This window comes from Castor canadensis, chromosome 2, assembly GCF_047511655.1.
Source record: "Castor canadensis chromosome 2, mCasCan1.hap1v2, whole genome shotgun sequence".
Classification (NCBI taxonomy): Eukaryota; Metazoa; Chordata; class Mammalia; order Rodentia; family Castoridae; genus Castor; species Castor canadensis.
This window is the reverse complement of record NC_133387.1, coordinates 64,506,086-64,520,892: the sequence shown is the minus strand read 5'-3', so window position 1 is coordinate 64,520,892 and position 14,807 is coordinate 64,506,086. Positions and strand designations below refer to the sequence as shown.

General features: G+C 41.2%; 1 protein-coding gene across 2 annotated transcripts in view; it reads right to left on the bottom strand.

The window, feature by feature from the left end:
* The window catches only part of Gsap (gamma-secretase activating protein), a 91,462-nt gene that overhangs the window by 9,094 nt on the left and 67,561 nt on the right, over window positions 1-14,807 (bottom strand). For both annotated transcript variants that reach the window (XM_020187255.2, XM_074064908.1), the window contains 7 exons: window positions 13,046-13,174; window positions 12,253-12,311; window positions 11,583-11,614; window positions 9,424-9,485; window positions 4,769-4,864; window positions 2,534-2,604; window positions 1,842-1,936 (listed from right to left, as the gene is read on the bottom strand). In XM_020187255.2, coding sequence (XP_020042844.2) covers window positions 1,842-1,936; window positions 2,534-2,604; window positions 4,769-4,864; window positions 9,424-9,485; window positions 11,583-11,614; window positions 12,253-12,311; window positions 13,046-13,174 — 544 coding nt within the window. The remainder of the gene's footprint in view (window positions 1-1,841; window positions 1,937-2,533; window positions 2,605-4,768; window positions 4,865-9,423; window positions 9,486-11,582; window positions 11,615-12,252; window positions 12,312-13,045; window positions 13,175-14,807) is intronic.

Genomic DNA, 14,807 nt, shown 5'->3' with positions numbered 1-14,807 from the left:
ACACCTTATAAGGATCAAATGGACCTGACAGATGTCTACAGAGTATTCCATCCTGCAATAACACAATATACATTCTTCTCAGCAGCCCATGGATCTTTCTCCAAAATAGACCATAGTTTAGGTCACAAAGCAAGTCTTAACCAATATAAGAAAACTGAAAAAAATCCCCTGCAACAACCCAATAAAACTAGAACTCAACAACAACAAAAAAAAAAAAACAGCATAAAATACTCAAGTAATTAGAGACCAAACAACAAATTGCTCCATGATCAGAGGGTCATAGAAGAACAAAGGAAGGAATCAAAAAGATCCTGGAATTTAATGAGAATGAAAGTACAAACATTCAGAACCTATGGGACAAAGCAAAGGCAGTCCTAAGGGACAAGTTTGGAGCCATGAGTGCATATTTTTAAAACACAGAAAGATCTCAAATAAATGACCTAATGCTGCATCTCAAACTCCTAGAAAAGCAAGAACAAGTAAAACAAAACTAGCAGGACAGAAATAATAAAAAGAAGTACTGAAATCAACAAAATATGACCAAAAAATAGAATACCATGTAATCTAGAACTCACGTCTGAGTAGATATCCAAAATAAATGAAATCAGGATCTTGTTTTTTGGTGGAACTAGGGCCTGAACTCAGGGCTTTCTGCTTACTGGGCACATGCTTTACCCCCTGAGCCATGCTTCCAGCCCTTTTAGTTTTAGTTATTATTCAGACAGGGTCTTGTGGGGTTTTTTGGCCACGCCAACCTCAGAATGCAGTCCTCCTATCTATGTCTCCCACATAGCTGGGATGATAGGCCTGCACCAACATGCCCAGCTTAATTGTTGAGATGAGATATTGCTAGCTTTTTGTCCACGCTGGCCTCAAACCATGATCCTCCCAACCTCTGCCTCCCACATAGCTAGGATTACAGGCATGAGCCAGTGCCTTGCTGAAATCAGGATCTTAAAGAAATTTATACACTCTCATGTTCATTAGAGCATTATTCATAATAGATAAAGTATAGAAACAACATAAATGTCCATTGACAGATGAATGTATAAAGAAAATATAGAATATACAGGAAATGGAATACTATTCAGTCTTTGAAAAGAAAGAAATCCTACCATATGTGACAATATCTCTATTATAGTAGTTGAAATAAGCTAGTCACAGGACAAATCCTATATGATTATATTTATATGAAGTCTCTAAAATAGTCAAACTCATAGAACCAGAGAATAGAAGGGCGGTTACTAGGGCCAGGAAGATGGGGCATGGAGTATTGCTATTCAATGGGTATAAAAAGTTTCAGTTATGGACGGTGAGTAAGTTCTGGAGATCTACTATACAACATTTGCCTATTGGTAATGTTGTATTGTGAAGATGGTGGGTTAGAAGTATCCCCTGCTTTGACTCCATGAATGAGGAGTGTCCAGTAACAAAGGAGAGACTATTCTGAAGAGAGAAAGAAAGGAAAAGCATCAGAAATCAAAAGAGAGAAAGAGCATCAGAAATCACAAAAGAAGAGGTAGGACAGCTGAAAAGCACGAAGGAACAGAATGACCAAAGAGAAAAGCAGAAAACAGCTCAAGGTTAAACTACCCTAGAAATTTGCATGGGGACCAGTCAAGGTTTCCAAAAGGAGGAAACAAGCTACAGCACAGTTTAGCGGTCAGGAGGTGGGGGTTGCCAGCAGGGACCAGCTTCTAGGCCCATATCTCACAGGGACACAGGCACACAATTACTAACACACCAGTCTCATCATGAAATTCTAATGTGCCAATGCCAGAGGACACGTGAAGAAGAAAGAATCATTTATCACACCAAAGGACAAAAGAGCCAACACTTACCAGGCGGCAGAGGTAAAAACAAACTGCTAGTAGCTTCCAAAATCCTGGTCATAATGTGAAAGACTGCAGACTCAGCAGCACTGCCAGGTCTATTGCTGAGTAAAAACAACAAAGTCAGCCAAGGAGCTCATCCCTAATGCCCTACTGTTCCAAGCAGTGACCCTGAGTACCACACACAAGGATTCATGCTAATCATGAAATGCTATACCCCACAGAAAGTGTCATAAAGGTGACAGTGGCCATCAGCCTAAGGTCTAGAATTGAACCAGATCATAGGGTCATAAATTTTAAATTGTGCCAGTCAAGATGAAATTCATCATTCCCAGCACTTGGGAGACTGAGGCAGGAGGTTTGCAAGTTCAAGACTGGCCTGGACTACATAGCAAGACTCTATCTCAAAATAAAGAAATATACTAACTAATTAATAAAACTAATGAATTATGAATTGTATAAACTGAAACGCCCTTTCTTAGAAATACTGGGCTCATGTGTCCCTCCATTGTCATTGACCATTGCCAGGGATGGAGGATGGCTGAAATAACTTTTAGATATAAAACTAAGGTAGATGGTGCTGGGATTGTTGGTAAGTGCTTTGCACTAGTAAGCGTCAAAGGGCTTTGCTAGAACAGGAAGCTATCAGTAGCTGGTTCTTCGTATACCATGATAAAGGAGAGGAAAAAATACTTGCGTACAGGTGGAAAACCCAAGAGTGAAGATTATGTTTCCTCAAGCTGGTTTCCAGAATGCAGCAAATGAGATCCAGCTAGAGGAAAAGATAATCCGTTAGCCATTGCTCAGGTTCTTTCCTCAAGGCCCCTTGGATGTCCCTCCATGGCTTTGACAGCCTTTTCAGGGCAGTTGGCACTCAGGTTGTTCCCAGATACACAACCAGCCTTTCTGAGGTCAATTCTGAAGCACTGAAATCCAAAATGGAAAGACTGAAGATGTGCCCCAAAGTCTAACAGAGCACCCTCTATCTGTGTGGACAATGCCCTGTCCAGCTAACTGGTCCCACCATCCACACTGACAAACCCTCACCCATCAGTGAAGGCCAAGTGCCAACAATTTTGCTCTTTGCCTGTTGCACTGCAAGGGCCAAGAGCTGACAGTCAAAAGAAAGAAGACCCAGGGTAGAACAGAGATCACAAGAATAAGCCGTGTAGTAGGACCGGTATCAAGTCCAGGCTCTATGGCTGTGTCACCCAAGGCAAGTCACCTCTTCTCCCCACATCTCAGTGTCCTCATCTATAAAATGATGGGAAAGGACTTAACAGGGCTGTTGTACAAGTTAGCATGTTAGCTGGAACACAGGTGCACAATAAAACATAACTGTAATCAACCAGAGTGGAGAGCCTTCTTCACCTTAGGGCGTTATCCAGAAACTCAGTCTAATTTTGCAATGAGCTTTTCAGCAGTAGGGCAGCCTGCATAGGGCTATCTACCATGAGTTGGCACATAGCAAGCACCAGTTAAGAGCAGGGGGCAAGGCAGAAAGGATCTCCACAGATGCACAAACGCATCCTCCCTGACCAGACTCCCAGTTTCTCTTCGGCTGAATTAAGATGACGTGTGAACAATACAGTCAAGTTCTACAGCAACTTCCTTGGATGCTGCTAAGCATGACCAGCCACTGTCCTCAGAGGGGCACCGGTGTGGCTGGTTTGCTGCTGAGCAAGGGCAGGGAGGGACACTGGCCTCAGTCAGTGACTTCTAAGTCAGAAAGCCAGGGACACTGAGTTTCTTAGTCTACATAGGTATCATTTCTAGGCCTATTGGCTCTAGGCAGTTATGTAAACTAGTTTTAAATTTTTAATGTGGTTAACTACAGAGAAGAATGATGCTTGAATGCAAATCCTTCTTAACATTCTAGAAGGTGACATTTCAGATCAACAGAAAGAAAGATGAGGGCTTTTACCTTGAGAAAGAGAGGTAAAGGACTAAGAAAGCAAGTGAATATCAACACGTTCGTTAAGTGGGTCCCTTGCTACAGTTTTACTGAGAAGGAGGAATTTAGGGAAGATTCAACGCTCGGATTATAAATAACAATATGAGAATACTCAGCTTCTCCTATTAAAATTTATGAAGTCTAAACCTTTCTACAGAAATTCAATTATTTAAAAAATAGACACCAATGACTGCAATAAAGGCAGAAAACGTTAAATTTGAAGAGATGAAATCAGATTTAACTAATCTTCCAGAGTTAACTGCAAAAAATATACATTCACACACTGACTCATTTGCATACTGCTCTTACCCAAACTTGGGTAGGAAATAATGGAGCATTCTTTCGCTTTCTGTATAAATGTCAAGCATCTTATTTCTAGATTCAAAACAGATTCATGCCTCAACCTTATAATGCTTTTTGAGAGACGCAAGACCGCCTTGAAATTCAACCTCATCCCACAACTTCTATTTACATAGGAACTGGTGTTATTAATTTGTATCACACAATTTCCATACCTGGCTACAGGAAGTAAGCCGCCATTTCATCAGCAGACTCCAGTGTGGGTGGTAGTTACACAAATGATCTGGCATCTGGCCTACTGGCCAAGTTCAAGTTCTCACGTGTCTATGTATGTCTCCATGTGTAGAGATTTCTGTACTTACTGTTTAATAATGGGCTGGAGGTTGCCAAGGTGAGATGTAAACAGTTGGCAACCATTCAAATTTCATTGTCCTACGCTTCTATGAACCGATAACCAGTAGTTGAAGGGAGGGCAGTAACCACTTTCAAAACCAAGTTCTTTGTTTATTGTTCTGATTTCCCCTTTCCTCAACCCATAACACCAAATGTAACTGATCTGAAGATGAGAGATCCCTAAACACCTGATTTGAAAAACACACAAATGGTCTCCCTGACATACATTCTGAGCTGTTACACATGGGGTAGGGAGTAGTTTAGGTTAGGGAATAAAAGCAAAACCAACCAGTTTCGAAACGTAGTCCAGGGCCATATGTTCAATTTTCTTCTTTTCCACGCCCTGTAAGTGTCTCAAAAGATGGTCTTTTAGCTCAGACACCATCTGAAAACAGGATATGCATTAGATAAGTCAGAACCCACCAACTCATACCTGCAAGTGATTTGAATTATAGCCATTCATTGACATTAACATGACAATATCCGATCTAAAGATCCTATCAACCAACATGCATAACTCTCACCATTTCTCTTGTTGGATCTGGGGATCAGAAGATAAAATAAGCCAGTGCCCTCATCCCCCATGTGGGCCCCACATCCTATAAAGGGACAGGTGGCTTCACAAGTCATGGCCCCCTGGGGATGCCTCAAAATGCCACAAGGCTGATAAGCAGGAGGCTTTCATAGAACTGGGTATATGTTCCTACAGAGATGTGTTAAGAGACCACCCCACCCCTGACTCCTGCACCTCCCCTTTCCTCCCCTCCCCGACAGAGTGTGTTTCTACAAAGATATGTCAAAAGGCCACTCCACCCCTGACTCCTAACTCACTCCCCAACAAAAAGGACCAAATAAAAACATGCCCCCCCCATGAACGACAGGGAGCTCCCAGTTTTCCTGGCTCCCTGTCTGCCTCTAAGGGCAGCTTTTCCTTCCTCTCTAATAAATCCTACTTGTGTGCTGACCTTGTCATCCCACAAATTCACTGCCTCACAAGCCAATTCTTTGGCCAGTGAAGGCAAGGACTCTCGACACTGGCTCACAATACTCTGGTGAGAAATCAGGTGATTGACACATTTTCCTGAAAAGGGAACTACCAAAGCTCTGAGAGCAACAGAGAACGAAGTGCCAAGCCCTGAGGAGAATTCTCCAAAGGAGACTATGGAAGTTCCCAACTTAGAAGTTATAGGCTTTGGGACCCACCAAAGGATTGAGATCAGCTACATGGGGGGAATCATCAGGAACAAGTCTACACACAGAATGACTGCTCATGGGGCAAGAGTTTGGGGTGCTCGGACAGAGGCAGGAGGAAAAAGGAATCGTATCAGGTATGGTGGCCACAGACTCTCCACACACTCGCTACATGCAATGAAATCCTCGTGTCGTGTGTAACAGCTCGTTTCTGTGCCTGCTCTGTTCTCATCATCCTGGGGCTTCTCCAATCAGAGGTTGACATTCCCGCCTTCCCCACCTTTGCTGTTCTCTCTCCTTCCTCCTCTTTCTCCTCCTGTTCTAGATTCCCTGCTCAGCAAAAAGGCCTCCTGACTAAGTGGTCTTTGTGGCCATGAACAGCCCGTGAGAACTGTACAGATGATATCATACATGCACAGAGCCTTTGGTTCAGCAGATTCGCCATGGCCATCACAGCCAAGGCGTGGTGGTTTCCTATTTCAACTCAGCCTCCTAATGTGCTAGTTGATTTGGCTTTTCAAAAAGTGAATCTTTTCGTGATTAAGAAACAATACATGCTTTTATGCTCTTTCAGCTTTTCTATAATAACTATAAAGGTAAAAATTAAAATCACTCATAATTCTACTGCCTACATTAACATTTGGGGGTTCCCCCTTTTCTCTGGTATACACACCCATCCTAGTGTTTTGTAATCTTTTTTCATGTAATAGTTCCCTTATGTCATTCAATTTTTTACACTAGTTTTAATGATTGCATAGTATTTTATGCAAGTACTCTAATTGATTTTATTCTCTTGCACATATAGGATATTTCTTTTGCTACTGTTACTACCGCCCAACAAAAAACATTTCTAGAAAGGATGTTTGCCATGTCCCCAATTATTTTTCTCAGATTTAATTCCTAGAAGTGGAATTTGTTGGGTTGCATGCATTAGGTGGCAGGACACCACCAAAATGCCTTTTGCTGCAGTTATACTAATTTTCTAGTGTGTCTCATGTAGCTATCCAATTCCCTGGGCCTGGACTTTGCTAGTGGGAATTTTAAATCTTTGCCAATTTGATAGTCAAAAAACAAAAACGAAAACCACTTGTGCTGTTCATCACTTGATGACGCTCATGTTGAATGTGTCTTCTGTTCCCCCACTCTAGACTTTCTGGCCATTTACTTTGAAAAGTGATCAGTCAGTGCCTTGCTCCATTTTCTCTTATTGTTTTCTTATTGATTTATAAACTTGATACAAATATCAGTCACTTGTCACATTTGTTGCAACTTTTTCCAACTTTATTATTGGCCTTTTGGTTACTCTATTTACATTTTAGGTTGCAGTCAGTCTAATCTATCTTTTCCTATCTATGTTCAGTAACATTTTAAAGACCTTTTCTCAGTATTATTTAACTATCTACTTATTTTATTCAAAGTCTTTCACATAGTTTAATTTTTATACTAAACTTTTTAATATAGCTGGTATTTCTGTTGACTTATAAAATGTTGATGTGTTAACTTTCTTTTCATTAACAATTGATTTATTAAAAATTCTTGGTTGGATACAGTGTCTCATGCCTATAATCCCAACTACTTGGGGACAGAGATCAAGAGGATCATGGTACAAAGTCAGTCTGCGCAAAAAGTTATTGAGACTCATCTCAATCAATAACCAAGGTATGGTAGGTCACATCTGTAATCTCAGCTATATAGGAGGCATAGGTAGGTGGGTTGCAATCTGAGACCAGTTCCAAGCAAAAATGTGAGACCCTATCTGAAAAATAGCTAAAACAAAAAAGGGCTAGGAGCATGGTTAAAGTGGTAGAGTATCTCTCTAGCAAGCACAAAGCACTGAGTTCAAGACCCTAATACTGCCAAAAATAATACTCTTTCTTTCCACATTAATTTTAAATACTGCATTGATTGTACACTAAAGATTCACTCTTAAACTAGGTCTGCCAACTGCAAATTTTTATATAATACCACACTGCTTTTATCATTGTAGGTCAACAACACATTTAAGATACCTGTGAACATCGGTCACCTTCTGCTCAGTTTGCCAAGTGACTTACTTAGTCAACTGTTAGGGAAAGCTCAATGGCTTCTGGGCTGTAATTTTATTAAATCTTAACACTAAGGACTGAAGTGGAATATTGGTTTGTATTTTTTTATAACCTCTTGATTCTAATTAAAGATACTATAGGATCACCAGTTTACTGATTTGTTCTTCAGCATTCTTTATTTCCCCGTTGATTGACAGCTGCATTAGACAATCATAACATCTTCCTTTACTTTGGTTTTTATTGCATTGGCTACAGTTTGCAGAACAATGTAAAATTGCAGTGAAAATAACAAGAATCCTCAACTTCTGTATAATTTGAACAGGAAGACCTCCAGACTTCCAATAAAAAGATGTTGGCTATTAGCATTAGACTGTCAATATCTAGGAGTAGAATTGGACTTTTACCCCATAGAAATCTTTGCCCTTATAATATGAATTTTATTAATACACTTCCTAATATTAAGACTTCCTAGAAAGAACCCTACTGGACCATATTGGGTTTCTAAGAGACACTGGAAAGTATTTTAATTAATGTGTAGATCTATTATTCACAAATAAGTGTGGTCATTGTCAGGTTTGGGTTCTAAGGCTCTGTGGACTCTTTAAAGTGACTAGGAAGCCTTTTTATCATCTTTCAAAAAATACTGTACATAGCATGGGGATGGTCTGTCCTTCAAGTTTGGAAGACCTAACTTGGGCCTTTTTTGGAAAAAATCTTTGACATTTCTTTTCAAATTATTTCATGCATATTCTGCTTTCAGCTCTTCTATTTCTTCTTAGGTCAAGTTTTATCATTTCTATTTGCCAAGAAAACTGTGTTTAACTGGAGTTGTCAAGTGTATAAAGATAGATTTATATTTTTTTCTCATATTTTTTAACTTGCCATATTTAAGGAAACATCACATTCATAAGTCTACAAAGCACTAAAAAAATTATTAGGCTTTCTAGATGTCTCCTTAATCATTGTTTTTGATAGCACTGGGTCTTGAACTCAGGACCTTGAACTTGCTAGGTAGGTGCTCTACCACTTGAGCCATGCCCCCAGCCCTTTTTTGCTTTAGTTATTTTTCAGGTAGGGTTCATGTTTTTGTAATTCTTTGGAATACGCAGGATTACATGTGCATACCACCACATCTGGCTTGTTGGCTGAGATAAACTTTAACTTTTTATCTGGGCTGGCCTCAAACCACAATCCTCCAATCTCCACATCTTGAGTAGCTGGGATTATAGGCTTGAGCCATGGCATCCAGCTTCTTTCATCACTTTTTAAAAGGTTTTGGGTTTATTTACCAATTCTACTCTTCAGTTAATTTATTTTGATTTGTATTTCTTTGGTCAGCCTAGCACTAGGGCTTCTTCAGAAAGAAGAAGTTATGTGTTACATTCTAAACCCCATATATAAATGCCACAAAACATTATTTTTCCCTCTTTTTAAACTTTCACAATACCATGCATTCTTTATCATGGCTTGTGAGAAGGACTAAGATTTGTGTAACTAATTATCTCCCCCACTGGCCTGCACATCTGAAGAGGGCAGAAATCACATATGTACCGCTTACCACTAGACACATGCGGTCTACAGTGGTGGCGACAACTGTTTGTTGGAAGTATAAGTGGAAAACAGAAACTGAATGAGAAATACAGCCTAGCCCCTCCCCTCATTTAGGCCCATCATTTACCAGCACCCAACAAGCCCAAAGACCACTTACCAACCCCATAAGCAGCCGCTGGTGGCTGTCCTCCTCCTGCAACAGGGGCATTAATCTTGGCCCTGAAATTGAACAGAGTAGTTATCAAGCAGGGCAATTTTCAGGAAATGGATTAGAAGAAAGAAGAATCAGCCTGGGTTTCCCTTCTGTCATCACTGGAAAAACATAATGCTTCCAGACGGACACAGAAAGATCAAAAAACACAGAAAACGAGGAACATATCCCCAGCATCAGTGGTTTCTGGCTTTGGATTCTCTTCAACACAGGACCCACCACCATCTAAGGATGTCTCTGCTTCACTGGAGACAGGGACTTGGGCCTCTCTCAACTCTAGGGAGGCCATAACTTGAGAGACAGTGTTCAGGAAAGGAATGCATGGCTCTCTCTACTTCCTGACCCTGTAGTTCCATGACTTTGGAAAATATGGGACTGAGGAGACCAGTCACTTACTGTGCAAATAATACTAATGGAAACAAGTTTTCAGACTGAAAAGATGGCTAGGTCAAGATGGAACCCGAGAGGAAGAGTAAATCCGATGGTGCTTCATGAACCATGAGTGGTCCTGCACTAGCAAGGCAGCCAAACAGTCTTGCTAAAGATTTGCCCCATGGCTCCCCTAACCACCCTCCTTCTTGGTTCTTCCTCTCCCAGAGGGCCATGGCCAGGCCCAGCAGTCTGACAACCTTCTGGGAGGATGTGGACACTTCTTGGCCCCTTAGGAGAAATCCTGCCTCAATCCTACTCAGCCCTCAGGATTGGGACGAAATTATTCAGAATGTGAACCCCACAGCCCTGAGCCTCACAGTGTTCTGTTTCAGGTGGGGACAGCACTCTTCACCAGAAACTAGTACAGGCAAAGCTCCTGAGAGGGAGTGGAAGTTTCCAGTACACTAATGGCCACAGGAGGAGTTTTGAAAGCAAGCAGGAGGGGTGGACACAACCAAAACCTCAGCTAAACCAGTAACATTCCCCACATTCTCAAATCCCCTAGCAATGCAAAGAGGGTGACCCTGAGTCTTCCATAGTCATACCCTGAATGGCAGGCCAGGGCCTCTGGCTTCAGGCACAGCTGGCCTGGTTACAGGAGCAGAGGCTGCTTCTCTTGAGACCAAGTTCACCGTGATGGTTCACTGGACTGTGTGCACAGCTGCAGGTGTGCAGTTACCCACAGTCTAAATTAATTTCCTGAGGTCCCTCAATACAAACCTAAAACATCTCAGCTCCTAACACAGGCAGGGATATAAAAGCAGCAACTTCTTTAATTCAGGCCAGCCTTCGTGAGGCATGAAAGTGTTCCCTTGATGCCGAGACCAAAAAGGTGTGTACTTGCATATACTCAGCAGTTCCCTCCCCCAGTCACCCCTGACTAAATCTCCTTTGTCTGTCAAGACTTAACTTGGCTATCAGCTTCCTCCAAGCTCCCTCTCTCCCCAACCACCCCCACCCTGTCCACACTCTACACCAACATTATACCTATCACTTGGTTTAGAAATGACGGGTTAGCAATCTCCCACAAATGATAAAGCAATCAACATCTGGTACCCACATGCACTGTGCTAAGTGTTATCTATGTGAACCATTTTCCCCTCACTCAAGCCTTGAAAAGGACAATGTATAAAGGTGTCGATGACTCGCCTGTAGCACATACTTGGTACGTGGCAATTCTGGAATTTAAGTCTGGTTCTGTCTAGCTCCTGAGTTTGGGTTCTTCCTGCAGAGCCACACTGCTTACGAGAAGGCTCCTAGAGCCCAGCACAGGCCCAAGTTTTAACCAAAATGAAAGGCACATACAAGTCAAAGACCCCATGTGATTAGACAGCTGGAGAGAAAGCAGCCCAAGCCAAGGGAGCTGCCCAAGGGCACTCTGCAGGCACAGCCAGAGGGCATGCCAATCAGACCAACTGTGAGAGGAGGAATGACGAGACCCAGAGGGCCAACTCCCAGGGACTCGGCCAGCAAAAGCACATCAGCAGCTGTCTCTAAGGTCTTGGTGCCAAGACAGATGTGGCGATGACTGTGTGTCACTCTAACAAGGCGATATTGAAGGGTGCTGCCTTGATTATACTAAAAGTAATTTTTCTGCCAAGCTGCTGCTGGGAAGAACAGTGTTGTAAACAAAACACTAAAATCCAGAAAGCTTTCTTACAGTTTTTTCTTACCTGATTTCCTTGCTTCTATGTTAGAAATCACCCTACAAAGAAAATAGCCGTGTTATTCACACAGGAAGCATTTAAAAAAATTAAAGCCACAATACTATATAGATATCCTCCTTTCAAACCCCACTGTAGAAACTGTTCTCAGGCTACTGGAAACCTCGAAAACTTTAATCAATTTAACAAAAGCAATTAGAAATCTCCAAGCTATTTAGTGTCAACAATGGCAATAATTTAGAACAATTGCAGCTCTCAGTTATTGGAAAAAATGGAGGCAGAAAACAGAACAGAGGTTGGAATGTGGCCTACACTTTTGGCACTCTGAGATGACTCATTATCCAGAAAACACACTTTCAAAATAAGAGCAAGCTCCCCAGCCCACTAACATTTTTGCTTTCTTAAATTTTAAATCAACCTACTATCTTCCTTTGTCCTTACTAAGAGCCTTTTCATCACTTACCTACTGTAAATCATCCATCCCACAGTGCAAGTAAGTGCATAAGGATTAACCTATAAGATTATCCCACAAGAAACTCCAGCACCAAATCCAGAACAGGGCCCAAGAAGCTGACAGCTGAGGATATGTAACAAAAGTAAGCTTCTTCTCTGAAGAGTAGCCAACAAGGTAAAAGATAACCACATGACAGATACAAGAACCTTAAATTTTTTCACTTACTTTACTGCATTATCAAGAATATTCCTCACATATGCCGTGGACCTTCTTTTTCCTGTTTTCTAGGAGTGGAAACATGTCAGAAACATGGAAGGTGAAGGTTTTGTGGGTGACTTTTTTATATCAAGGTCATAGTACAATATAGTTAAGAGCTTCAGAAAGGGGAAATATACATTCTGGGTAAACAGAACATATATTCCTTTTTAAATATTTTTAACGTTTTATTCTGAAGCAACAACAAATTTTTTAAAAAGTTGCAAGTCAATTACATTCACCAGTGCTAAAGTACACACGACAGTACTACAGATAGCGTCATGTCTTCCTCACCCGGTCTCCCCCCACGGTTTGTGTCTTACATAACTATACTACACTATGGAAATCAGGAAATCGACATTGATACAAGGAGTGTGTATAGTCCTATGTGATTTTATCACGTGTGCAGATTCATATCCCACAATTACCACCACCATCAAGATACAAAACCAAAGATCCGCGTTGTGCTGTCACTGTACAGTCAGTCTCACCGACTTTTCTCCCCCTAACCTCTAACCACCACTAATTTGGGAACGCCTCGATTTTTAACTATACAATTAACTCAAGAACACATCTGAGCTATGGACATTAATGGCTGTTCTACTACAGATGTGCTGTGCTCACTTTGCACTTTACTTTCCTGCTTGGGCACCTTGCCAATGACAACATACATTTGGGAAGAGGGCCGCCCATGTGAGCCAGCCTTGAGATGGAACTCACGCTGTTTCTGCTGCTTGCTTTGCTCTAACCAGGCCACACATACCTCTTCAGAGACCAGGTTGTGCCACTCTCTCCTAACCACACTGTTGTGATAGTGTAAGTGTGGCTTGGTGTACTTAACATACTCCAGGTTGTAGTTCAGTTTTTCCCAGTAGCCCTTCAAGCTATGGACCTGCAGGAGACAGAAATATCAGCAAGCTTGAGAAGCAGACCCTGTGGATCAAACCACAGAAGGATCACCCAAATCTCACTGGTACAGCTCATGGTGGCAGCATTTTTGCATGAATACTTTCCACAAAGATGACAGTCAGGTTCCCAGAAGATCTCTAAAATAGGAAGACTTGGAATCTGGCCTCTTTACTTCATTTCTATCTTCACAACAGAACTGCTGCTTATTTTCCAAAACCAATAGGATTTCCCTGGGTTGGGTTCAACAGGGAAGCCAGTATTAAACACAAGTCATTTCCTCCCCAGAGAGCCATTTTCCCTGCTTAGGAGGCATCAACAATGCTATGTTCAGTCAGAGGATGTTCATACAGTTTGGAGCGAGTAGAGGCTTACTTTCCTGCTAAACTTATTTATTTCCAAGGATATTTTTCAAAACCTAGAAATCAAGAAAAGGATGAAATAAACTAGTTTCACAGCCAGGTGTCAAATTCTCCCAGACAGAACCAACTGGCCTGCTGGGTTTTTGATTTATTAATTATTACATATCCCCAAAGCATGAATGTACCCGTTATATTTATATTTTGAAAAATAAAATGCAATGCTAATGCTGTTTAATGTTGAAGGATCTACTGACACAAATTGGTTTTTTAAACCATGATAGATGAATTTATGATACATTCTTTCTTACCAAAATATGTACATTTGTAAAAGATTGGACTAGAACCAGTTATTCCATGTGTACCCATAAAACAAAGTGAGCTATTGCCTACTACAGTAACAGAGTTGACTGGGTTATAAGAAAATAAGAGAACTTAAATAAATATACTTCAATCAAATAAAATGCTGTAATGTTAAATAATAGCATGTGACCCAATTTTTTTATTGAAAGGACAAAGCTGGTTTATAATAGATTTTAAAGTATCAAAAAAGTAAGTTACATGATATTTTAAAACTTGGTGTTTTAGAAGCCTAAAATGCCTGGCTAGCTAATACCCCTTCTCCCAGACACAAAGAAAAAAACATGTTTCATCAGTGTATTAAAAACCACATTAGGCAATTATAAAAGCTCAAAAATTAAGGAAGTGTTTCCAAGGGAAATGGTATGACTCCTCGCCTTTTCTTTATTTACAGTGAATGTACCTTACCTATTCCTTGTTTCTTCTTTGTAGTTAAGAAAAATACAAAAGACAAGCCCTGCAACCATTTGGCACCACTAAGTTCCCAAGTGAGTTACTACAACTCTCTTGTCCTGTGTGTGGACTCAGGCACACTAGTGCCAAAGCCAGTAAACTAGTTGGTGTTGTGGTGACATCTACTGGTCAGCTGGGCTACTGACCATCCCTGCTTTGCCACAACCATCCCATGATGGACTTCACTCAGACCTTGTCTAGGACAGAATAAGGGAGGAAAGAAACTCAGATTCCCTCTACCTGTTCGCCAGCCTTGTTCTCTCAGGCCAAACGTTGTCCTGGTATCAAAAGACTCCACTCACACTGTAGCTGCTAAGAAAAATCCTTCCCATATTAAACTACCTTCTTCTCATTCCTTCATGAAAGAAATCCTTTTCCTCATAACCTGTGTCAGCCAAGGACAACAGATAACACCGAATCTTGTCAGGCCCATGGCCAGGCTTCAAA